The sequence below is a fragment of the Amphiura filiformis genome, chromosome 8 (assembly GCF_039555335.1).
Source record: "Amphiura filiformis chromosome 8, Afil_fr2py, whole genome shotgun sequence".
Classification (NCBI taxonomy): Eukaryota; Metazoa; Echinodermata; class Ophiuroidea; order Amphilepidida; family Amphiuridae; genus Amphiura; species Amphiura filiformis.
Window position 1 is genome coordinate 24,065,332 of NC_092635.1, and position 26,733 is coordinate 24,092,064.

The 26,733-nt window shown below is 36.4% G+C and overlaps 1 protein-coding gene across 1 annotated transcript in view; it reads right to left on the reverse strand.

The window, feature by feature from the left end:
- Positions 1 to 3,485: 3,485 nt before the first annotated feature.
- LOC140159463 (focadhesin-like) overlaps positions 3,486 to 26,733 on the reverse strand; it is a 54,460-nt gene continuing 31,212 nt past the window's right edge. Inside the window, exons 12-36 of the mRNA XM_072182947.1 lie at positions 26,295 to 26,370; positions 24,632 to 24,766; positions 23,747 to 23,933; positions 23,111 to 23,299; positions 21,614 to 21,735; positions 21,265 to 21,357; positions 20,006 to 20,142; positions 18,926 to 19,151; positions 18,154 to 18,411; positions 17,391 to 17,609; positions 16,583 to 16,702; positions 16,311 to 16,433; positions 15,911 to 16,057; positions 12,720 to 12,822; positions 12,157 to 12,369; positions 11,408 to 11,523; positions 10,113 to 10,283; positions 8,618 to 8,701; positions 8,357 to 8,449; positions 7,112 to 7,196; positions 5,934 to 6,136; positions 4,964 to 5,081; positions 4,635 to 4,765; positions 4,191 to 4,266; positions 3,486 to 3,594 (exon numbers count right to left, since the gene is read on the reverse strand). Coding sequence (XP_072039048.1) covers positions 3,521 to 3,594; positions 4,191 to 4,266; positions 4,635 to 4,765; positions 4,964 to 5,081; positions 5,934 to 6,136; positions 7,112 to 7,196; positions 8,357 to 8,449; positions 8,618 to 8,701; positions 10,113 to 10,283; positions 11,408 to 11,523; positions 12,157 to 12,369; positions 12,720 to 12,822; positions 15,911 to 16,057; positions 16,311 to 16,433; positions 16,583 to 16,702; positions 17,391 to 17,609; positions 18,154 to 18,411; positions 18,926 to 19,151; positions 20,006 to 20,142; positions 21,265 to 21,357; positions 21,614 to 21,735; positions 23,111 to 23,299; positions 23,747 to 23,933; positions 24,632 to 24,766; positions 26,295 to 26,370 — 3,499 coding nt within the window. The 3' untranslated portion in view covers positions 3,486 to 3,520. The remainder of the gene's footprint in view (positions 3,595 to 4,190; positions 4,267 to 4,634; positions 4,766 to 4,963; positions 5,082 to 5,933; positions 6,137 to 7,111; positions 7,197 to 8,356; positions 8,450 to 8,617; positions 8,702 to 10,112; positions 10,284 to 11,407; positions 11,524 to 12,156; positions 12,370 to 12,719; positions 12,823 to 15,910; positions 16,058 to 16,310; positions 16,434 to 16,582; positions 16,703 to 17,390; positions 17,610 to 18,153; positions 18,412 to 18,925; positions 19,152 to 20,005; positions 20,143 to 21,264; positions 21,358 to 21,613; positions 21,736 to 23,110; positions 23,300 to 23,746; positions 23,934 to 24,631; positions 24,767 to 26,294; positions 26,371 to 26,733) is intronic.

Sequence of the window (26,733 nt, forward strand, 5' to 3'; positions counted from 1 at the left end):
CAATCTGGGGATGATTTTCGACGATCATATGTCCATGACTAAGCACATCAACAGTCTCATGTCTTCTGTCAACTTTCACTTACGGAACATCCGTCGCATCGCTAAATATCTTGATCAGGACACAAAACATCATGTCGTTCGCTGTCTCATTCTCTCACGCCTGGACTATGGCAATGCACTCCTGTATGGAGCCAAATCAAAGGACCTGGACCGTTTACAATCTCTCCTAAACAAAGCCGCTAAACTTATTTTCTGTGCTGACAGACGTGATAGCCCATCACCTCTCCTGGACACTCTACACTGGCTGCCCATACGGGAGCGCATCAAATTCAAGATATGCATGTATGTTTTTAAATGTCTTCAGGGTAATGCACCAGTTTATCTCACAAACTTTCTCACTCATAAACTCAAACCTGCTACAGGACCCATGACACGTTCTTCTTCCGATACTACTCTTCTCACCGCTCATGTCGGGAAAAATCGCATTGGAGATAAATCATTTTATGTTTCGCACCCACACTCTGGAACAGCCTCCCAAGAACCATCAGGGAGGCATGCACACTGCCTAGTTTCAAGAAGGTGTTGAAGTCTCATTTTTATCCATCATATTGACTCTGTTTTTGTTATTGCTTTGTTTTTACGGCGCTTTGATCAAGTTGGAAAGGCGCCCTATTAAATGTTGTTTATGTATGTACGTATGGCTATGTGGGGCGAGCAGTGTCATCTTGGAGGATTGCATTAGGTCCCAGATTGTGAAGTTATGGGATTGCAGCTTGCTGCACAGAATAATGGCCAATTTGGCAAATTCTTTTTGAGACCCCACTACAATCACAAGGCGTGTACTTAGCCGTGAAAAATGTCATTGTTTCAAATGGGGTGTCATTGTAAAAGGGAGTATTGTAGCTATCCATTGATATGCAATACGATACGAATATGTCACAAATAATTTGAGATACAGATGCTTGAAAAAACTTTCCAAACTTTTATTTATTATCTAGTGCAGTCTGACCTCAACTCATCAAGCTGGTAATTTTTGAAAGGAAACAGCACTTACAAAATCCCTATTGATGTTACTGACTGGATGCATTTGGGGGGGGGGACACTCTAAACAAGTAGATTAACTTCAAAATCCACTTTTCTGGTCATGGTTCAACTGAATACAAATATCAAATATAATCCTGATCCCCTCCTGCCATGCCACCCAGATATCATTCTCCTTATGCTAGAAATCCCATTCCCCTCATGTCACATTGTGCTTGGTAACAAATGGCATGATCCGTGATTGTGTGCTTGGCACACAAGGGTTCTAAGGTTTGAATCCCAGAGGTGCCAATTGACATGTTTGTTCATCTCCTCTCCTTTTTTGTTTCTTCGTTAACTTTCAAAAGCAAAAAGCAGTGGTCAGTGTTAGGGTTAATTGTGTAAAAAATATATTTTTAAACTCTTAAGGGGAACTTGAAGCTTGTGAACCATTCAGTTGTCATAATGCAGGACAGACATTTGAACGCTACAATAATGAATAACATGCATGTACAAACACATTTAGTTTATTTTCATTATATGAAAAATTGTTTTATTTTCCCTTTTAGGCAAAATACACTTGATTTCTCTTTATACAGCTTAAATTGACATTTTGTTTTTGATTTGTAGGACTTTGGTAAATAAAACAAACTGAATGATCGTATTGCTAACTTTAGAATAATTATGCTGGTTCCATTATGGGACCCTAAACTTTTTCTTATAGGATAGTAAAAAACATTTACAAATCTGCATTTTGCAGAAAACCCCATTGAAGTTGAACAACCAGTTCCAACGATATCAGCAATTAAAGAGTTTCCAAAACAACAGGAAACAAAAAGAAATATTTCCTTTGTTTGGCTATACCTCAAAATCAATATTTCCGAGTTTCGACTGATTTTGCTTGATTGCATTACATTAATTTGCATTAATTATAGTTGTCATAGCAACATTACATCCATGCTGAGTAGCTAACTCTTCAAGAAGGAAAGCCTTGACATTGACAAATCTCTTATTAAATCAGAAATGAGTAAGTAAACACCTGATTCAATCAAGGAGTACACACATTCAAGCATGTTACGGCTAATGTGATAGCAGTTTTCATTTAGCAATTTAACTAAAAACCTGCAATGTACTTCTTAATATTAATACAGTGATCTCATAGGAAATGAATCACGGAAGCCAATAATTGCATTCATATTCCCACAGGTCTTGCTGTTCTTGAGTTACAGCCAATAATACATCAAACAAGTTTTGGGAATTTTCCCCCTCCTAATAAACAATTCTTTGACATGGGACAGAAATGACAAACATTGCCAGGTCATGCGCTCCTCTGACCCACCTTAACATAGTCAATCAGCCTTACAATGTAAGCCACCACCAAACTACACCAATCAGCAATCATTGTAAGGCACCACCAAACTACACTTGTTCAAGTTCAATGCCATCCTATAAACAAAAGTCCTTTCATTGGGGGAGGGGTCAAAAGTCTAATTACATTATAAAAAAAAAAACTAGTCAAAGCATCGGTCAAAGCTGACCTTTTTGGTTGGAATTTTCAACAGTTCGCCCTACGTTTCAGGTAGGGAGGGGGGTCAGGACTTCTGTTTATAAGGATGTCATCAACCTTTTGGTTTGTTCCCTAAGCATATCCCATCTCAAAGATGTTTATCTACTGTCTAAACAAATCTCATCTTTTGTTTGAGATGACACTGCATCAACCTTTTTATTGTAGTGTTTTTATCCAAATTGATTATCACATGTGTTGGAACACATAATGAGGACTCATTTTTAGATGCATGAAATTTGAGGACTCTTGTGTTTTCCCTTCTTTTATAATTAACAAACTTTGCCCTATTCCTACATTGTGATCAAAGTCGGTTTGTGATTGGATCCATTCAACATTCTACATGATTACATGGGGGAAATGTCAATGCTCTCTGTAAATTCCCCTATAGATTGACTTTTCAGCTTCAAAAATACATACTTTCAATCTTCTGAGATGAGCCAATATATAGTTCATGGGTTCATTTCAGTCCTAAGTTCCTCCAAGAGCGGTGCAATAATTTTCAAGACTTGCCCCAAAGTGGTTAATTATACGGGGTAAACATTTTTGACAGGCCAAAAGAGTGTAGGCAAAGATATTTTGGGCACCATTTTAATATTACGCCTTAAAAAGGTATACAAACATGTTTTAACATTCAAATATGCAAACTTTTCTGCTCGTTGCACTCACATAACATGGTAAGACTATTTCAGGTTTTAAATTAGGGTTCCTCAAAGTCTGGCATGTTATAAAGAGGAGCAAAGATTTTTTTGCATGTCGAAGGGGGGTGGGGCAAAGATTTTTTTTAATGTCCAAAAAGGTAGAGGGGTTAGTGATTTTTGGCAGACTATTTTGAAAATTCACCACCCAGAGGTAGGTCTGCACATAATTATTGCACAGCTCATAAGTTATGCTTTGTGAGACCCCAGTTGGCATTGTCTAGACAATGTCTATATATCATCTGCTGAAAGCTCTGGTCCAGTAAGCTGGTTTCTTGAATTCAGATGTATGTCGTAGAGCTAGTACGGATGCTGTAAAAATAAATTAAAAAATACATTCAATCTTGACATTTACTTGGCATTGAGGAGTTGATTGCTAAGGGTAATCACCATGTTTTTTCTAACTCTAAGTAATATATCTTTTTAGCAACTGATCGGAAAGATGTAAAAAAATACCAAAGCCAATCACACATTAGTGACGACGTGTTCATTGTGCCTGTGGTGTGATATGATTGTTCGCACAAATTGTGTACCACATTGCTGTTACTTGATGCAGTGTATTGAGCATGGAGACTGACCACTACATGGTCAAATACATGTTTAACTTGCCAGAAATTGATTAGTTAGCTCTATTTTGATAGTCGAGCACAGATTGAGCACAATCTGTGCTTTTTGTGAAAGTTCTGAAAAGATCTATTAATAAAATATTATTCCTCTAAACACTTGTTCCTAAAGATGTGGGAGCAATATGATTTGGAACCTTGGGCCTATTTAATTTACTTTTACACTCCAATGCCTACTAACTTCTTTGATTGCTGAGTTAGTTAAAGTGAGAGTGCCTAGATTCCCAGGGGTCACAGGTTCAAATCCTAATTTGGCCATTGTCCTACATATTATTAGAGACCTACCTTCAATGTAAGTAGTATGTTCTTCTGTCAGAGCACCAGGAGGAGCTTCCAACATGACCAATAACCAGTCCAAAACCTAGCAAGAAAAATATAGCAATTAAATATGAATCAAGGTCCAACAGAATTTATGGAAATGTTTTTTATCTGTTTACTTGTATTTGTGAATATTCTCAATCATCCAGAAATATAGTTGAATTAAATTATAAATCTGTTCAATCTGTTCCTCAGTGACTTCTACCACTGTGATGTCACATGTTAATAATACAGAGCCAATTCAATATCACTAGGCCTGATGATGCATCATGGACATGCTGACTACAGAATCACATATACTGTAGTCAGCAAAAATAGTAAGTCCAGTTGAACAGATTTATAATTTAATCCAACTATCTGTTTACTTCATTCCTTAATGACCTCTGACCCTCCTGATAGTGATAATCTTACCTTTGCAGTGATTTGTTGCCATGGCTGTTGCTGAAGTAGTTGAGATAAGCTATAGGGTAGTAAGGGTAGAAGATTGGTGACTGCCATCTTCTCAAGATCTCTCTGACCTATCAGAATCTTGTTTTGCAATCCTATGGAAAAAAAGAGTAAGCAAATATCATTTATAAGCTTTCTTGAATTGCATGGATGCAAATTCTGAGTAATTTTCTTCTTTGTAAAAGACAATATCCATTGAATTTCATATGAGCTTACAAATATTTCAATTTATATATTCCTAAAATTGATTAGTTTACTTCCATCACCAGAGAGCACTATTACATCACAATCACCTGAACCATTTCTACTTGATGTAAAACATTGTGGCTCAACTCCAAGAAGTAATGCAGTATCAGGTGTACTCCACATAGTCACAGCACCACACAACACATGCAGAGTCAGATCAACAGCCTGTATGGGAATAAAATTGCAATGATATACGATGGGTTATTCCAGTTGAAATACATACACCCCCTATGGAAGACATGGAAGACATGACTTTAATCTCCCACACAGGGGATGTAGATTTCAAATGGAATCACCCATTCAGTAACTCCATTTGAAATTCAAACTCCCTATGTGGAAGATTAAGGCAATGCCTTCCACAGGGGTATGTGGTGTTCAACTGGAATATCCCAATAGCATTAGGAATAGGAATAATACAAAAAACTTATAGATCATTCTTTGAATTGTCAGTCCATTGCCTATTAGGTGGTAACATTATGAATATGATGTTATTAAACAAGTATTTTGAAAATTTAAAGTGAAATCAAATAGTGAGAAAAAACCTCATTATGTGACGTGTCATGTCAAAAGGAGACACTTTTGGGCAGGATTGTAAATCGATAAATAGCCAAAAATCTGTCTGGGTGATTTCTTCACAATTTGGGTTTGTTGCGAATTTGTGATGATATTAATGTTTCAAATATTGTCTGATAGTTTCAGACCGGAATATAACTGGCACATTGTATTTTTGAGACTTTTTTTTTAATTCCTACTCTCAACATTGTCAATAATATTTTTAAAGGCCGATATCTCAATTTCCAATTTTATAATACCATAACTTAAGAACTCAATATCTTCACTTAGGAATGTCCGATTTCGTTGGAGAAAACGGCGTTGTGGAGCAAATTATCTCTAGATTTAAGATATGTAAAAACATCAAAATTGATAACTTGCCCAAAAGTGTCTCCTTTTGACATGACACGTCACATATTCCCTTGTTATGGAAACAAAAAATATCTTTAGTTATTTATGCCTTACCTTGGCAATGGTCTGTGCTGATGCCAATGGTATGTTTCCATAAGCTACACTCTTAACATGTCCTAGCAATTCCATAAACCATTGCATCTTATTCATGGCACCCATGTGTGTACTAGATGAATTACTACTGCATCTAAAACCAGCTACAAGAATCCATAGCAGGGTTGGTGTGTCTGACTCAGTGGCCAAGTTCATGATTACATCTGTAAAACAAGGATTTTATATATTTTTAACACATCACATGGATGACAAAGGAAAACCTGCGGGTGTTAAGGTTGGTCTGAACCCTGGAATTATGGAAACTTTCAGGCCTCATAACTGCTAAATTGTTGGTCTAAAGTATACATATTTAGAATGGCAAAGTCTTGATAAGTTCATCTGTGAGGTCAAATTTGGGCCAAAATGCTCATTTTTGGCCCAAAATCCAAAAAAACTGTTTTTTGGCCCACTTCTTTTTCGTGCATCCTACCAAAAAAATTCTTGGGCCAAAAATTTTTTTTATTAATTTTTAAAAACTAGATAAAAATATCTAGGAGCTGTTTTTCATTTTTTTGAATTTCGACCAAATTTCGAAATTTGCACCAAAAATGGTCAAAAATGCTGAATTTTCAAAAAATCATAAAAAGCCTGATTTTCACCCAAATTTCAAATATTTTTGGTGAAGTTGGTCAAAATTCAAAAAAATAAAAAAAGCCTCCTAGATATTTTTATCTAGGTTTTAAAAATTAATAAAAAAAAATGAACATTTTGGCCCAAATTTGACCTCACAGCTGAACTTATCAAGTCTTTGCCATTCTAAATATGTATACGCTTATATACTTATGAGGTCCGAAAGTTTCCATAATTCCAGGGTTCAGACCAACCTTAATAGAAAGCAAATTAAACTTCTATGCTACTAAAATTTGGTACACTCTCCTGAACGCTTTCACCAGCTCAACAACCATCTTCAACAGATGTTATTGCTCTGAAGATTTGATGTTGTTTGACATTTAATTAATGTCATACTGTATTGCATTTTAACATTATTTTCGGAAACTGTAGAAATTTTGCTGTGCCTCCAGTTACAAAATATCATAATTCACATCCTTGAGACACTGAAGGTGCACACACACACACCCACCCACCACATGCACCACCACACCCACCCCTACAAACTGACACACGCCATCCTTGCTTACCTATGCATGGGTTGAGCCAAACAAGCCCTTGTTTACCTTCTGATACCAGGTAACTTCTGACAAATGTTGCTTTCACAAGATTATCCTGAAAGAATTTGCAATAGGCAATGCTAATCAAATCAAATTCAATACATATTTAAGATAAATATCAGACTTATAGGATTAAATTTTGGTTCACGTCAAGTTTGCTAGTCGTAATATCAAATTGTGTATGTAATATTAATCACACAGAGTGTATACCATGTATACTGAATGAGTATAAGGGCAGTTTGTTGGCATGCTTGAAATGCAACCACAAAAAAGCAATTAGCATCAATACCAAACTTGAGGTGAACCATAGCTCATTTGACTTCCTTGAGAGTGTAGCATCCACATGTGATACATGCATGATCAAAGGCAATGTATCTGTAGAGCACATTCACTTTGCGCAAAGCATGGGCTACAGATGCATCATCTTTGATCATGCCTGCTTTAATGAAAACATTCCTACATTTCTTCATTCATTTAAAATTCTCACTGCATCATATCCATAGCAAAAAGTATTAGCGTGAATCATAGAAAATTCAATATATGTGACGCGATCTTGGCAAATAAAGTGTTAAAATTCTTTTGTTTTATATTGTTTTCAGCGATTGGTATATTGATGTAACTTCGCAAAGAAAAGTCGTATCAACATGGGGTTTTCAGTTTCTGAAAGCACTAAATGTCCTCTTTAGAAACACATATAAAGGTCATTTTTGACCAGGGTCGACATGTGACTCATTCCCCTTGATCATGTCACATATGTGGTGTGATCAAGCAAAATCAGTCTGAAGTCGAACATATTCAATTGTCAGTTTCTTATAGGATTGTAAACAGCATTTGCAATGCTACATTTTACAGAAAACCCAATTGAATTTGGACAACCAGTTCAAAAGATATGAGCAGTTAAAGAGTTTCCAAGGAAATACTTCCTTTGTTTGGCTATACCTCAAAATCAATATTTCCAACTTCCGACTGATTTTGCTTGATCACATCACATATAACCATGCGATTCAGACACTTTGAAGTGTCTGAATTGCAATAATGTATGAACCTTAATAGGTTCACAGGTTCCATCATTTAAAATTATGGACAGCAATAATGTAGGCATACCCTCGTTTTAAGATCAGGTGTAAAGGTATAACAAATTATTCCAAATAAGCAAGCTCTACTAAAATCGTGACTGAATGCACTTGTTTCGAATTGAAACCAAGGTAACCTTACCTGTACTGATGGACTAGCTATTCTATCTATATGTTCTCCTGGTAGATAACACAGGCAGTTTGACAAAAGTGTCATCAACGGAATATGGCATATCTGAAATGTAATAAATAACATTGCTGTTAGCTAATGATATTATATGATACTGAATTGTTATCAAAATTGTTCCATATTCAAATTCCCAGCATGATCACATATTTGAGACTAATACCAGACTGAAGCCAAACTGATACCCACAAAACATCAATTGCCTTACATACTAACCTGTAGTTGTTTAGGCATGTATCCATAGATGGCTTCTACAGCTCCATATAACATCATAGGTACAGACTGAGGAAGGTCAGAGATCTACACCAAAAAGAAATTTTACCACAAAATTATTATTTTGTGATTAGTGTTCTGACATTGTAAATTGGTTTTTTTCTGTCATTATTCAATATTGAAACGAATAACCTTTTTCAGAGGTCATGGATTGCTCTTTGCTTTGGCATTTATACTTATTGTGAGTGATCAAATTTGAGATTCTTGCAGGCAACCGCTTTTTGTAAATGTCATTAAAATATTTAGATTTCCACTAAGTACATTATCCCCAGACAGTGGTATAAAGAAACTCACATAATTTGGTCTCTTGTCAGGCATTCAGTAGGATCGCATATCTTTTTATTCAAGCAATGCTTTGAGAAAATTTTTGAAATCAGCCAAAATAGAAAACAAATTTTATTTGATCATTCTCAATGTTGCTAAGGCAGAGAATGACCTCTTGCAACAACATAGCATCAAGGGCCCAGAACAAGCATGCACATGATTGGACCACCCGACACTGCAACAAGCCATTCCACTGGTTCAGCTAGTGGTAACCAATGAAAACACTATGTGACCCCACCAAGGGAGCAGCCATTTCAGCTGCAGGGATATAATTTTATATTTCATTTGATGAACAAATAAAACTGTATTTTCATGCACCCATTGTCATTGATATTTATTGTTTTGGATTCATTCACTTTTGTAAGTTGATTGCATGGTTATTTGCCAAATAATGTAGCCGGCTTATATGCAATGATAGGTCAATATAGGTCAATGCAGTTGACACAACAAGATACATCAAGTAACAAACTAAAGAGACAATACTTTTGCAAATGTTATGGTTATCGATCATTTACCTTGACGGACCTGGAAACGTAAGAGCATAATTTGAAAATAATTTTTAATCAAGTATAAATTCAACTTCATACATACTCACGATATAAGGACGTTTCTGATTGGATTTGGGCCCTTTTTTGCTGGTCATAAATTCCGTTTATGACCAGTACGCAGGGCATAAACAAGCTGCGTCACGCAGCGTTGGAACCCGATTAACGTGATCAACGATTTGCTAGTGTTGCGATACGCGATGTCACCGCTACCATCTGACGCGGAGCGCAAAAGATAAACGCGTTGACTCCTCGGCCGCTGACCTTATGAGCCGAGCTGCCTGTAAGTAGGCCTACTCATTTTAGAAGGAAAACGGTATGGAAATGTTATTTAAACGTGTAAACCCTTATTATTTTCATTTGTTTTGGTTTGCTAACAATGTTCAGAATGTTTGGTATGTATGAACGGGGATCAATTATAGGAATTCGAGCATGATCGTTGATTTAAGCCCTCGGCTCACGCCTCGGGCATAAACAGCGATCATGCCCTCAATCCTATGAATGAACCCCTAATTAACAATTGGCTGGAATCCAAACAACATTTCATATACATGAAGATATGCACGCACCTTGAGCGATGCCAGAAGGCCTGTTAGTACTGCTTGACACAATTCTGTATACACTCCTGGTATAGTGAAAGGCTCAATCAAGCTGCTCTCTATAAAATCTTTGAGTTTATTTGACGGCACAGCTCTGATGAGAGTAGGAAGACTAGAATAGATTGACTCTTTGCTCCTCTCCTGAAACATTAAGAAAATTATTGGGAGAAATGTGCCATCAATGTGATCTCCATGCAGTCTTTCAGCAAGCAAATGTGACACCAATGGGAAAAACATGAGAACAGCCCATTAGTCAGAAGAGTCCAATAATTGGGGATAGTCTGAAAAGTACGGTTTAGGGCATTTTAGATTAGGATTAAGGTAAGGTTAGCGATAAGGTTAGGGTTATCATTAGAGTTACAGTTAGTTTTAAGGATAGGGAAAGTGTGGGAGTTAGGATGAGTGTCAGGGCTGGGTTTAAGGTTTAAGCTTAAGATTGGATTTAGGGTTAAGTTTAAGGTTAGGGTTTAGGTTATAGGTAAGGGTAAAGGTTAGGGTTAGGGCTTAAAATACTTTTGTGTTTTCAGACTGAAGATCCTTCGGACTCAACTTATAACCAAAGACACAAGTGTTAAGAAAGTTATAAATCTGACAATGCAACATTTCAAAAACTTTCTTTTTATTCTTTATTTTTTAAGGATAAAAATAACACAACTGGTAGATACTAGCTCTCAATATACCCATTTTTCAGGGGATCACTAAAATACCATTTTTCTTAGCAACACACATATTCAGATCTGGGATTTAGCAGGTGCTAACATGCATTAGGATAGTGAATACGTAGCTAACTTGAAGAGGTAGGTCTGTGTTAAGGGTGTCTTTTTTGGCTGTGCAGGATGGTCAGGGAATTGGGTATAATTTAAAATGGTGGTCAGTGCTTAGGATATATAGACCTATCATTTTTTCAACATCTTGGGGAAAAGGGTCTCTATTTCACAAATGATAGGTTAGTGATAAGTGTAGGAAATGGGAGGCTCCTTTCCAGGGTTCGATTTACTTTGAAAAACTTGCATAGCAATTTTTAGCGGAAATATTATTTAGGTGATGTTCTTATAATATTAGCATATGTTTACATTGTAAAATATTGGTATACAAAGTGATATTTGTGTTGCAGGTTGTTTGCTCCACGACATAAATTGAACCCTGCCCCTTTCAGTGATAACAACATGCAAAGATATATATATGAGCAATCACCTGGGGTTTTCTTATGAAAATAATTCAATGTTTCTTAAGGCATTAGTACAACTTGTCCCTTAAATACTTACATGTAGACCATTAAATAGAGGTTGTGATATCCATGAGTTAACAAACATAGCTGCACTGGGCTGTGAGAGGCACTGCTTCATAGCTAGTTCTATACATAACAACTCTACTTCTTCTCCTGTTAAATAGACAAAACTTAATTTAGTTACATTCCATAAGCGCCATTTTTAAGGGGATCATGAAGGAAAGAACTGGGTTTTTTTCTACCTTCGGTATTTTTCAAGTTTCTTTTTATTTCAGAAAAAAAATGGATCCATTTCATTGTCTCCATTTTTGTGTGAGGTTCTGCTATATATTTCTGGTGAATGGCTTCCAGAATTCTTTCTTGAGAAGTCACCACATGACTTCCAGTTGTGAGAAGTCATCACATTAGTTCCTTCTCATCACATTAGTTCTAGTTGTAATTTACACAAAGTCATCAATTCACAATTACCTACCTATGATCATCATAACAACTCAGTGACAATTTTCCTACAATTGGATGTTAGAACTAAAAAGTGATGTTGAAGTGTCACTTTGTCTTTAAGTAATGACAACCTTCAAAATTTACAAAATTGTTCAATATTCCATAATTATTCAATTACATCAGCATGAAAAATATGTCAAACTTAGTCCAAACAAGCCTGGTCAGTGGTTCTTGAGATACTAATTTTGGAAAGGTTAGAGCCAATAGCCGCTTACAGTATTAACCCAATGACATGTACAGTTGGTAGATGAAGAATTCAGTCTATTCTTGACCAATTCTACTTACCATAAGGCAACCGCAGTAGAGGAGCTAGAACTGCTGCCCAATTCACTGGTGGTAAGGATGGTAGTGACTTGGTCTCTCCAACCATAGCTGAGAGAACTACAAATAATGTTGCATGAGATATGCGTTCTGGACCTACTTTACCACTCTCTATCAGTAATTCCATGCATGCTTTGAGGATACTTGTATCTGGTAGATAGCTGTAGCTAGATGGTACTAATAACAAAACAAATAAAAAATTAACACATTTGTAAGAAATAACTGCAACTGGTTAAGTAAAATATAAATAGCTCAAGCAAAGTATCATACATGTCAAGACAACATAATAATATAGCACACAGTTGGGTTAAGATCTTTTACCGTGTTCCTGCATCATAAAACAATGTGATTTGTAATATTTCATACTGCTTGTTTGGTGCACCAGTGATAAAGGATTCCCCTGAAGTGATAGCATATGAAGACAACATTGTTTATGGGTTCTATCTTGGTTTTCTGGCATATCTTTACATAAAATATTATTGATATCATAATTGTTTTCATTGCACAAAACATAATTGTAGACTTACTGCCCGTTTTGCTTTGAGAGACACTTGATGAAGCCATATAGGTGATTCCAAGCAGACCAGGAGATGCTGTCTGCACTCCTGGGTCTTTGCCATCTTGTAAACCCTGTCATAATGAATAAACACATGATTCCTTACCTTTATTTCATAGAAAAAGAGAGAAAATCTGTGGCATAATTTAACAAGTGCAACCACTTAAATGTAGGGCATGCTTTGGAAAGAGTAGGGAAATGAGATATGAAATTGGCCAAAAGGGTTGGGTTAGAAGTTTTATACTATAATAAAGTTTTCTAACATGAAACGGTAAGAAAACAAATTTGACCCCAGGCGGAGGCAATTCCGGTTCATACCGATCGGGTCTGTGTTTTCCCGGGTGTTGCCATAGCTGCGTGACAGCATCGTGTGTTGACCAATGAGAGCTGCCCTCTCGTCAGCGCTGGTCACCGTCGTGGTGATTTGTTTTCATTACATTATTGGTTTCCAGAATGGATAGACGAAAAATTTTAATTCCCACCCACCTCGCCCAATTAAAGGGGAGCCTATGTGTTTGTCAAATATGTTAATGCAAGCACATACCTTTATTTCAAGCAAATCATAAGTTGTTTTTAAAAAAGGCAGGTACTGCTTTCCTTACATAATTAAGGAAAACAAATTAAATAGTTGCATGATATATAGCATGATTTAGGCATGCTATTTGAGCACAAATAATTATATGGGTAAAGAAAATTTTTATGGGATTTGGATTCTTCAGTCGGGTATTCACTGTAGAACAGAAACTGGGTTGAGTATTTTTACTTTTATCTTGGAATCCCATGAGGATTTGTATTAATTTTCCCCTGGATTTGCTTTGGGATTCAGATTCCTCAGTAGTGTTACTGTGGAACAGAAATTGGGTTGAGCATTTTGCTTTCATCTTGGAATCTCAAATATTCTTGTTGATATAAAATAGCAAATAAATGATAAGCTCCCGACATGCGCGGTCAAAATTCATTATAATGCTATTTTTATATATAATAGCAGCATAAAATTTAACTGCAGCTTATTGCATTATAGACTACCCCGTAGTCCACTTGCCCATTGTGCATACTCTGGATATTGTATTTAAGCTTAAAACTCTGATTTAATTAATGTGTGCACAATTGATAGATTTTCACATCTGTTCTTTTCAGTCACCCTACTCCCTCTGTTTGTTAGCTTCCCAAGTGGACTACTGACATTGGATTGCGGTTTTCATGCTTAACACGGCTGTCTATGAGCTTCTATGGATGAGATTGTCGGAAATCTGGCCTACTAAAATTGGCCATGATGTAATGCATCTTTAAATGGATCTGGCTTGTGATTGGTCGCCCGATCTGGTTATGGTTTAAATCCTCCGGGTACCTGTCATTACCATTAATAACTACATGGTACACAAGTATGTGGCCTACCCCGCCTTTGTGTTGTGTAATTGCATGAACGCGTCAGTATTGTGCATGGACGCGTCTTGTATTTGCTTGCGGTTAAATTTGATTGATAAACAAGTATGATTGACAGTGTGAGTGTTAGGGACTTTGCCCGCTTAAAATCTTAAGTCCATAGTCTATTTTAACCTGGAATTTCGCGATTAATAAACTGGCAGATTCTAAAATCAGAATTGTTCAGTATTGAAGTGCCAATACAATTATGACATTATGATATGTTGCATTCAATAATATAAGCCTCACGTACAATTTTACTTTTACTGTCACTAATATAATTATATAAACTTTTTCATAACAATTTTATAGTATTTTGATGTAATTAATATCAGTATAATTTCGAGTTCAACTGAATGCTTTCATCATGATTAACATCAAAAATAGACTATGGCATAGTCTAATTGCATTGTTACAACAGATCTGTTTAAAAAAAATTCTAACATAGAAAGGAGTCCTCACAGAAGACAGACTTATCGATCAAGAGTTAAACATGTCATGTTTAATTACATATAATACTTAGAGGACAAGCTATATACATGTATTAAACAAGGAGATGTTTGTTTTCTTTTATCTTGCATCTTCCACTTATATGCACCTGTATCTCTATATTTCATATTAATATCAGTCATTGTAGCTTCCAGGTATTGTTACCTCGAGGCTTAACTCCAAGGAATGTGCCTTCGGAGCAATCGACTGTATGCACTAATTATATAATGAAAAACTGATAGAGTGGAAAGTTTCGGCCATTATAAAAATCCCTTTGTCGGGTTATTTGTGGGCTCCACGTTCCTCAGTAATGCTTACTGTAGAATAGAAATTGGGTTGAGCAGCTTTGCTCTTATTCTGGAGTTCCCCTTTGAATTTGCGATTGGGATTCAGATTCTCCGGTCGGGTGTTTACTGGAGAACAGAAATTGGGTTGAGTATTTTTACTTTTATCTTGGAATCCCATCCTTTTGATTTTTCCCTTTTTGAACTTGCTTGATTTGGGATTCATGATTCCTCAGTTGGGTGTTTACTGTCGAACAGAAATTGGGTTGAGTATTTTACTTTTATCTTGGAATCCCATCCTTTCTTGTTTCATTCCAGGGTTGTGTACAAACCCTTTGCTTGTAATGATAAAATGGCTGAAATCTTTGTTTATGAAAATAAAATTATTGTCTATCCTGATGGCCAATAAGTATTGCCAAAAATTGCTGTTGCCTTGTGTGTCATTGTCTCCGTCTGGGGTTAAAGGGTGTGAAAATGGTGAATCAATAACAAAGAGGATGGTATTTATTTGTCAGTGTAATCTCTGCCCCACACTTGTACAAAACAGTGCACTTATGCTTATTGATTCCTGAAGATACACTGGTTTTAACTGAGAACATTAAAACTACTATTTTTAGTGTGTAACTATTACATGCTTTTGTATACAGGTATGTAGGTTTAACCCTAACGCTGAAAGTGGTTTTGGGCCATCAGAAACCAACGAAGGAATGAAAAAGGAAAAAGGATGAACAAAGAAGTTGGAATTTCCCCCCAGAATTCGACCCAAGACCCCTTGCGCGCCAAGAACTCCATCGGCGACCGGTAGACATGGGTGTTTCGCTGGCCCGGCAAACAAAACCCCGCGTGACTTACAGTGATTGCATCATCACATTATGAGGGATGCATGTAGGTGCAGTGGTTTTGCTTTGTACATTTTTATAAGATTTGATACAGTTAGGATTAATCATGATATGAGATCCTAGTTTACCTGGGTCAGTAGCTTGAGTACTGCACCTGTGTTTGATTGCAATTCAGTTGAAATGTTAGTCTCTCCTGCAGTCTGGTAGAGTGCTCCTGCTCCCATGACTAATGTGGTAAGCCCACTCAATGCTGCTACCTTCTGTTGTGATGAACCCTATACACATAAAATAATTTATATATTAGTTATAAGAATTATATTGAAATATTTTCTCTATTGTTAGTTACTTTTACTTGCCTTTTCGATATATTTTTTTCTTACCAAACATTAATCCTTCTTTCCCCCACCCATTCACTAAAAATCACTGACCAAGCTAACACAATTCTTTTTACATGATAAACAAGACACCCTGGATGAGATTATGAAACAGTAAACCTGTACTGATAGGAAGGCCACTGATTTAGCTTACCTTTGCTTCCAATGTAGATATCCATGTTGAGTAGAGATTTGACATCAGTGGTGGGATATTTGGATGGCCACCTTGGACTAGATTGTGAAACAATAATCCTGTACTGATAGCTAGACCAGGAACCTAGGTAAGAAAAAATGACACATATAACAAGCTGGCACTATAATATATACATGCATAACTGAAGTTTGATTGACAGAGTTGCTAGACACAAACTATTCTTTTTATTTCCTTTTATTAACACTTTTATTATAGTGTTAGTTGTATATTACCTGTGAATGCTCTTGACACACCGTTTGTAGTTTGATTGCTGCATTGAAGGCATCTGAAGGATTGATTGTATTGCTATGGAATCCAGATGAAGTTACTGAGGCAACACAAATGCAGATTGCCTGCAGTAATAAATGAAGAAAAAAATAGTTATAACATGATATTTATCATTTTGCAGGTTACGGATCATTCATTTTTATTAAATAATTTTGATTGCATCAACGTCTCATTACTTAAATTATCTGTTTCATAACCTTGCTTAGGAAACAAACCAAAGGTGTTTTTATTATGAGGCTAACCCCCTCCATCCCGCCCTGTAATGGAAGTGTGAAATGTTGAGAATTTCAACTGAAAAGATCAACTTTGACCAATATTTTATGTAGTTTTTTACAAACGTAATTAGATACTTTGACCCCACCCCTAAAACATAAGGACTTTCATTTATGGGATATCATCAAATTTTTGGTTTGTTCCCTTACCCTTATTATTATTTATCTTTTGTGTAGTCTATCCATTTGTAGTTATCTAAGTTTTTTGCTATACTTTGTTCTTGTTCAAGTGCCTTGGAATATTCTGCATAGAAATTGGTAAACTGTATATTGATGGATTAATTGATCAATTATGCAGGTTATAATTATTTACACATGTCTTGCTTACATTAGTCTTACTGAGTAATAACTGTTGATTTCATATTTCAGGTTAGTTCTGTAAAAATTTAAACACACACGCATGTATACAATCTTACTTGATAATCTTCAGCCCTTTAATGTTAAAAGCTGACGTTATATAACATATGGTTAAGTAACACACCTGTAAATATGCTCCAAGCTCTTTCTCCTCTTCCAATCTAGCTGTCAGCTTACTGTGAATACTCTTGAGATGAGCTCGTACATGGGCAGCGCCCTCATTAGCCAATGTTGACAATGCAAGACTGAGTCCTAACATGGCACCATGTGTGGCCTCTCCAGTTGGGGATTTTAAAGCAGATTCTTCCAGGATATCCAATGCTCGAAGCATAGCCATAGATCCCTGCACAAAGATATAAATTATCATAATGATCAGATACATTATGTATTAAAGCAGACATTTGTGGGAATGATGTATTTGTTTGATCCAGGAAAAGTGCAACTACAATGGGTTTGTGTGTGGGGGTGTGTGTGTGTGTGAAATGTCAATTAACAGCATCCAGGGGTGGTTATATCATGATCAACATAGAACATCTGAATGCCAAATTTCCCTCAGTCGCTGCTACTACTATTGATATTGATAGACGTAGACCCTTTGCAATAAACAAAATAGAGCGGTAGTAACAATTGAAATGGCAGCCATCTTAAATATATAGGCTACCTGTATACATGTACTTCAGAATGACAATTGAATCATTAGTTTGAATCATCATGACTGGTGGATTCCAGATGCTTAGACTAAAGGCTCCAGGACTACAGATAAGTGCTTTGATATCATACAGTATAGGATTTATTTTAGCTTTTTTACGGATCTTTCAATTATCTAGTGTGATTGAACACCAATAAAAACAAAATCCAGTTATATAAAATTCTTTTATCCAAAGTACCTCATTTCCAGACACATCTGTAAACCGTTCCTCATAGAGTGACTTGAGCACCCATCCAAGGCCAATCCCATGATGCAATTGAATAACGGATGACTCAGCAGCTGTTGCTTGCCCTGGTAACCCTCTTGTGATGACATCAATCATCTGATAGATGATGGAAGAGTCCAGGGTGATGATTAGTGGTGTAAGCTGGGCCAATCCAAGGATGGCACAAGATTGAGCTAGAGTAGATGCTGTAGACATACCACGATTTGTACGCTGTGAATCAAGAAACACATAGGATTGAAAAAATCATTATAGTATGACTTAGAGGTTCATTCATATATTTTCATGATTAAACGGTTGTTTATGAAAAAAAAAAAAAAAAAACCTCATCAACAGTATTGCCTAGTCAGCATACAAGGGTTACAATTGGAACATCTTATACTTGGTGAAAATAATTTGTTTTTGTAACTCAGCGTATTATTCAAATCCCAAATTAAGCTCGCACAGAATTTACATTAGCAAGCCAGTCTCGCATTGCGCAACTAGCGTAGGTGCTGCACCCAACTGTGTGCACGCCATTCTCTATCAATACACGATTTTATGAGTCTCATTTTTTCACCAATTATAAACCGAACAAATTAGAGATGGGGTATGCTCCCCTGGTGAAATGAATTTTGATACACCATGTAGATGTTTTTGACAAGTATGTACCATCCTGGGGTACCATTTGATTTATAGTTTTATTAAAGCCCAATGAGTTATAACTCAGCTGAATTATGACACATACCTGATGACACCAGTTGAAGACTTTCCCTTTAGCTTTATAACGTCCATCTACAATTGAAAAGAGTGTTTCAATGACTATCATCAACCATCTATTATGACCAATGTGTTCACTGGCTTTTTGCTGGTTATCATCGGCAGTTTGTCCTAGACTCAAAGCATGATGAGTAGATACTAAGGCTAGACCAACCAGAGCTAGTAGAGAATTGCCTTGCGCTGATGGTTCACCTCTAAAATGGAAAACAATAAGTGAGTGAATTATAATGTTACATCATCTGCACCTAACTCTTATTCTAATCTACACCCTTACCTTGACCTATCCCAAACATTCACACCGAGGAGCTATTATTGGTGTATATACCTCCACCCTGTTTTGGAATGTGCCGCCCCACTATTCAGGATTAACTAGTAGCCAGATGGTCCAGGTTGAGAAAATTCAGAGACGTGTTTGCATAAACCAACTTGGTAGAAAATATACTACCTATGCAGATTTCTTAGCTACTCTCCAACTCCAAACTTTGTCTAAGAGGAGCCCAGGAAACAAGCACGTCTTTGAGGTCCTCATCCTGGTTCCCACCAAGTGAGTATCGGTCCCACATGACCCTCAGAAGACCACCAAAATTTGTCTCTTTTAGATGTAGGACCAACAGATTTCAGTCTAGTCGGCTACCCTTTCTCACAAACCTCCTTCAAGTATCTTAGTGTTCTTGCTAGGCATTATTAATATTGTTTCAAGTCAAGTCAAATGCAATTCTTAATGTGTGCATATTTTATTTTCAAGTTTTTAATAATTGAGAGTTTTTAAATTTATGTAAGTAATTCTCTTAATTCAATGTAAATGTTATGCAATTCAGCTGTTGGGCTGCTATGTGTAAGTGATTTTGAATATACAATATATGCACTATATACAATAAAACACAAGCTGAAATGTATTTCACAAATAATTACTGACGGGCAGACAAATAGCTCGAAATGTAATGAACAATAAAGCCAAAAAATTCCTTTGTCAGAAACTTTCAAACTTCCTTGTTTCATTTTTTTTTTTTTTTTTTTTAAAAAGTTAGACAAAAATTTCATTTCTTACTTTGCAGCAGATTTCAGCTGATCTGTTAGCTTATCTCTGACCCATAACCACACACTAGCAAGTTTGTTCTGGAATTCTTCAGGCTTATCAGTGTTATGTCCATGACTTTGCTGCATTTCCAATTCTGCTTCACGGCCCTATGAACAAAACAAAACATGACATTAACTCAAATTTAGATTGGGATGTTATGATATTTGGAGCCAAATTCACAAAGCTATTTCCACTATGATTTTCTAACACAAATTCGTAACAGATTCATCAGGATCGTTCATAAATCACTGGTAAGCAAATGTTCTCAACACAGATCCAAATAGTAAATTAGGTACTCACTAGAAATATTTAGATTCCTATCAGGAATCTTGTTCACTCTGGTGTGGTGAGTGGTAGTGTTTCTAGATGTCGGCAAACTTTGTGACAGATTTTGATGACGTCACATGGGTTGCTTGCCGATAACATATAGAAACACTACCACTCACCACACCAGAGTGAACAAGATTTCTGATAGGAATCTAAATATTTCTAGTGAGTACCTAATTTACTATTTGGATCTGTGTTGAGAATATTTGCTTACCAGTGATTTTCTAACATATTTTAGGCTAGTGGGCTGGCAGGAGCCATATTTTTCCAGTTTTAGCCATTTAACTAAAAACCTGCAATTACTTCTATATTAAACACATCTAATAGGAAATGAGTCATAGGTCTTGCAATTCTTGAGTTATAGTTTGATCAGCTCGTAATAAGCGGGAAATGTTAGGCTTTTACTACTACGCCGAAAAATAATTAGTTGACCTGTCTGGTCTATATTTTTTGTGCCAGAAAGAAGACAAAGTATAGGACTTGAAATAATAATTTGTGATGCTTCTGGCCAAATGTCGCAAGACAATTCTCAAAATAAAATATTTTGATATCAATCCGCGATGTTATAAGGCCTGCTGATTATGAGCTGATAAGGCAAATACTATATCAAGACAAAGGTTTTGGGTATTGCCTCCTGACCTCCCAAGAAAAATTAGACACATGGGATAGAAATGATATGCCCTATATCAAACCTTGGGATCTCCTTAATAGAATCATACCATTCTTCTTGTGTATCAGCTTTATTTGTCTCAATATTTCAATATTTAAGTGCAAACACAGCATTCTGATTTTATGAAGAAGGACAGTATAGCTGTTTTCCCCATATTTAATTTTGCTTTTCTCTCTTTCTGCCAACAACTGCATTTTTGCATTGTGAAGGGTCACATTAGTACATCACTTACTTCTAACAAGGCTTTGAATGTTCGTTCCATGTATGATGTCCATCCATGAGGATTCTGTAGGAGTCTATACCATTCAGTTGTTTGACAGGTTACCTGGTCCAAGAAACAAGAAATATATAAGCCAATTTTATTGTGTTGTGAATATATCAATGTGTATGGTGTGCTTTTAAAGAGAAAGGTACTTTCATACTATATCCGAAGACTGAAATGTTATTATTTAAGGTGAATATTTGCGCATTATTTGGAGGACATTGTGAAAAATCTAAACATTTTGCCATTGGAATATCCTGAGAGGCATACCCCCAAAGGATATTCTGAGGTCCATTTTGAAGGGCAGAGTTATTCATACCTCATTGACCAGTGTGACCATCATCTGCTGATAGGCTCTTCCTTGGCTCACAAGGTGACGTCTTGCCATGCGACCATCTCGACCAATTTCTAGTTTGGGTTCGTAGCAGAACAGCAACCCTCCTACAGATTATCATACAATCAAAATGTTATTAGTGTGTTGAAATAATAATCTTATAATACATAAATGGTCCAATGAGACAAAGTGAACTAATTAAAGATTCACCAGCAATCTGATACAGTTCCGCGAGGCACTGTTAGATGAGCTCTAGACCTGAAATGTTCAGTGTGTTCATACAATGTACAGCTTTGCTAAAATGGTTGCCATAAGTCTTGGGGCGTTTTGATAGGGTATGTAAAATTCCCCACTCCCCGATCAATGTTGAATCCTACTTTTTGGTCATGCGAGCCTAGTGGCATCCAACATTGATTGGTGAGGAAGGGGGTATTAGGAAAAGGTATAGCCTTGACACCAAAGAAACCTCCATTTCACCATGTTAAAAACTTTGGAAATAAGGCCATAATATAGTGTATGTTTTCCATAAGTGTCCCAATATATTTTGACCATGACTGTAGGTGCATGGGGAAATGATGAGATGCACAATATATTCCCTCCATTAGCAACATACAAACATGCTAGAATCCAGACCTGGAAATCCAGACTCTCCAGAACTACTTTTACATCATCTTACAATTTCATTTTCTCAAATAACTAATTCTTCCATAAACAAATCTATGAGATGAAATAGATATTATTTTGTGATGTGATCATATCTGACCAGGGTAAAGGCTGTCATTGTTGAAATGAGATAAGGCAAAAATTGTAAACAAAATAAAAAAATAATATAAAGAAAAAAATTGCTGTTATAAAAGCTTATGACTTTGCAACTACATGTAAGTATGCAAGAGATTTAAAGTTGGTCTGAACCCTGGAATTATGGAAACTTTTGGGCCTCATAACTGCTAAATTGTTGGTCTAAAGTATATAAAAGTATAGGCCCTAAATATTTAGAATGGCAAAGACTTGACAAATTCATCTATGAATTTTGGGAGAAAATTAAAAAAAACCATTGTTTTTTTGGCCCAAATTATTTCTGTTAACGTAACAAAAACATTCTTTTTATTAATTTTAAAAAATTAGGTACAAACATCTAGGAACCATATTTTTATTTTTTTTAACTTTGACCAACTTCACCAACAATATTTGAAATTTGGGCGAAGATCAGGCTTTTTTACGATTGTTTTTAATTGAGCATTTTTTGACCATTTTTGGTGCATGGCAAAATTCTTAAAGTTGGTCATTCTATAAATGTCTACTTCTATATACCAACAAGTTAGCAGTTATGAGGCCCAATAGTTTCCATAATTCCAGGGTTAAGACCACCCTTCCGGATTTCAAGAAATAGTAAGTTTGGTTACTGGGCATGATGATGGAATAATAACGAAGTTGCCATCTTTGGTCATGTTAGATCAGATTACATAAGATTTTCAAAATTACCTGCTAAAGCAGCTTTCAATCCTGGTTGTCTGTTCTTCTCATATTTGTTGAGTAATACCTTTGGTATGGTAGTCAATACTTTATCTTGGCTGGCTATCTTGTGTTGGCTCTGCATTGCTGTCTTGTGGATTCCTCTTGGCATGGTGCGCAACTCTTGAGCTACCAGGGAAACTAACAATTTCTGCAAACCTGAAGCAGATTTTAAAAGAATAAGTATTTCATATTTCTGCCTTCCAAAGTAAAAATGCACCTGTTTTTTTGTTGTTGTTGTTGTTTTGGTTTTTTGGGAGGGGGTACAAATGCAGTACAAGCAAGTAAATAATACAACAGATATTGTATTATCACCAAGGTATAAGTGCGTTAGTGTCATAGACCAGACAAGGACATTCTCCTTTGGTCTATGCACTAGCCCGCTCGCCTTTTCACCATAGGATCGTGGGTTTGAGGCTCGGCAGGACCAAGTGACTCAAAGATAGCGCAGGATACTTCAATGAATTTATGTGTAATGGCTGGGTGGTTTGTGACAGTATTTTGCTTCTTACTACTCTCACAGTAAAATACAGTATTTACTGGTAAATAATGGAGCATATACTGCATTGTTTACTTGGTAGTGAGAACTCAACCCTCAAACTGTACCTGGGTAAGCATCTTCTGGCACAAACTGCAGTAGTTTAACATAACAAGTTCCAGGTACATCAATTTCCTCTTCCTCCTCCTCCTCTTCTTTTCCTTCCTCTACATCTCCACCCTGTGCTTCTAATTCCTTCTTCTCTTCTTCTTGAGCCTTGGCTGCTGCTAACTTGGCTCTGACTTCTGCTGTCACCTATTGCAAAAAATACATTTATGAAAATTGGTTGAATGGTGCAATGATAATTATTATTTTTAATTAAAACAAAAAATATGCATATATTGCTCATCAACTTCATCAAACCAAAATACAGTTTTAGAAAACATTCACAGGCCACATTTGGGTATAGAAATTAAACATTCATTTCAATTACAATATAAAAGATTATACAGGATCACAGAGCTTTGACAAAGGTTACACAGTGTTGGACTGTGCCCATTCCTCCAAAATAAAAGACAAATGTAGCATTGATAGGTACATAATATCCGCTGTGACATATGCATCATTTCAAATATAGCTATATATAACTACAAGGCTGTAACACCAGGTGCTGGCTAGTATGTGATGTCCTTGTTGAAAATGTTATTGGTAATATAGGTAACAGGCTTCATAATTACTAAAAAGAAGGATGCTGCATTTCTCAAACTGATATCACAGCAGGTGTAGGTGAAGCTACAAGTATCTCTAGAACTGAGCAACATTTCTCAATAAATAAACACCAAGATAATAATCTCATTCTATTAGAATTTCTGATTTGAATAGTCTTAACTGGCTCTACATGTACCAAATGGATATGACCATCACAGCATATGTACCTTTCTATGCAATGCATCACAAATTATCTTTATTCTCTCATCACAATGTGCAGTAACCAGTCTCTATCACTAGCTTACCTCCTCTGGTAAATCATCTAGAGAGAATTCATCTTCACCAAAGTTAGCCAAGGCTTGGAATGCAGCTATACATACTCTTATGTCATTACTCTTAGAATAATTCCACAGGGATTCTACAATATCACATCTGAAATCCTAAATGATAAGAGAAAAATGGGTCAATTCAGCTTTATTTATTGACATGTGTCCTGTGTCCTTGAAATAACAGATTCTTTTCATACATTGAAGTGAGAAACAAACATACCATGCTACTACTACCACAAATATTTCCTTATAAATTCAGACAGACATGTTAATCAGGTTGGCCATATATGTTCCCCTGCGATTTTGGTCTGTTATGAATAAGGTTGACATTGACAAAGCTTGAGTTATCCTGGGTTGTCAACCAGCACATAGAACAGCTAATAGATAGTACATTTGTGACATGTGAAATTTTACTTGATTTTGTCATTATCATTGCAGTCGCATAAATAAACTCCTCAACAAAAGTTTGGAAAGTTTTTTCAAGCATCTGTATCTCCAATTATTTGTGACATATTCATATCGTGTTGCATATCACTGGATAGCTACAATACTCCCCTTTACAATGACACCCCATTTGAAACAATAACATTTTTCAAGGCTGAGTACGCGCCTTGTGAATGTAGTGGGGTCTCAAACAGAATTTGCCAAATTCCTGTGGGATGGAATTCCATTCTTCAACAAGGATTTGTCGCAAGTCATTCAATGCGGTTGCATGTGGGCTTCTCTGGCACGCACAGCACGATCAAGCTGGTCCCACAAGTGTTCAATCGGGTTGAGGTCTGGCCCCCGGGTCTGGCCTGATGGCAGGCCATTTTGACTCTACTCCCATATTCTGTAGGTAGTCGTTGACTACCGTGGCTATGTGGGACGAGCGGTGTCATCTTGGAGGATTGCATTATAGGTCCCAGATTGTGAAGTTATGGGATTGCAGCTTGCTGCACAGAATAATGATCAATTTGGCAAATTCTTTTTGAGACCCCACTACATTCACAAGGTGCGTACTCAGCCGTGAAAACTGTTATTGTTTCAAATGGGGTGTCATTGTAAAGGGGAGTATTGTAGCTATCCAGTGATATGCAACACGATATGAATATGTCACAAATAATTGGACACAGATGCTTGAAAAAACTTTCCAAACTTTTGTTGAGGAGTTTAGTAGAGGTGTTATCGACAAATGATTTCTAATTCAACACTTCGTCTGGGAAAAAATACAACAATCGACACATGTCAAAAAAGGGGTCTCTCTAAGCTGCAAACTCTCAATATCAAGGGTCTTTTTTGCTTTCTGGTTAAAATCACCTGGCAAATGAGAGGAATGAGCAATTTGGGCTAAAATTATCCAAATCAACAGTCTTTCAGCGCTCTGTTTCAGGGGTCTTTTGGAGCTGCGCAGTCCAAAAACAGGGGTCTTTCCCCTGGGCTTTTGGTTGATCTAAGAACCATAGCAAAGCACCATGATTGCAGGTTACCACCTTGGCTTTGACTAGGGTCTTCCTAGAACACTAAATCTGTATTTTACCATCTGGAAAGTAAAAATAAAAATCCTGGAATGTGCAAATTTTCATTTTATTTCAGAAACCTCAAGCTTTGGCATCTAATTTCATGAAATACATTAAGATGTACAAAAGTTCTATCTCACCTCATATTCTTCTGTCTCCACAGCCAGACTTGGGACGAGAGAAAACAGCTTACATAAAGATTGCAACACCAATGGTCTGCAAATAAAAAAACAAAGGTGACTGCCATGTCATTATGGGAACCTGTTTTAAGACCAAAATAGTGAAATACTGAAATTGTCAACAAGAATAATCATTTACAAGAACCTGCTTAAGCCTGAAATTTACCTTGATTATGACCACTTACTAATTAATGTGGCCATTATTAAGCACTAGAGTTATATTGGAGAAGGTGAACAGGATAACTTTGCCATTCAAATGCCCCTTGGAAATCTTGTGCATGATTGTATAACAGGTCCGAGAGAGTGTTTAGAAGCATTGCATGTCGAGGGCTTAGAGCCAGAAGTAGCTATGTCCATAATTAAATGTTACTTATTTCGGCAACAAATGGACGGTTAATTC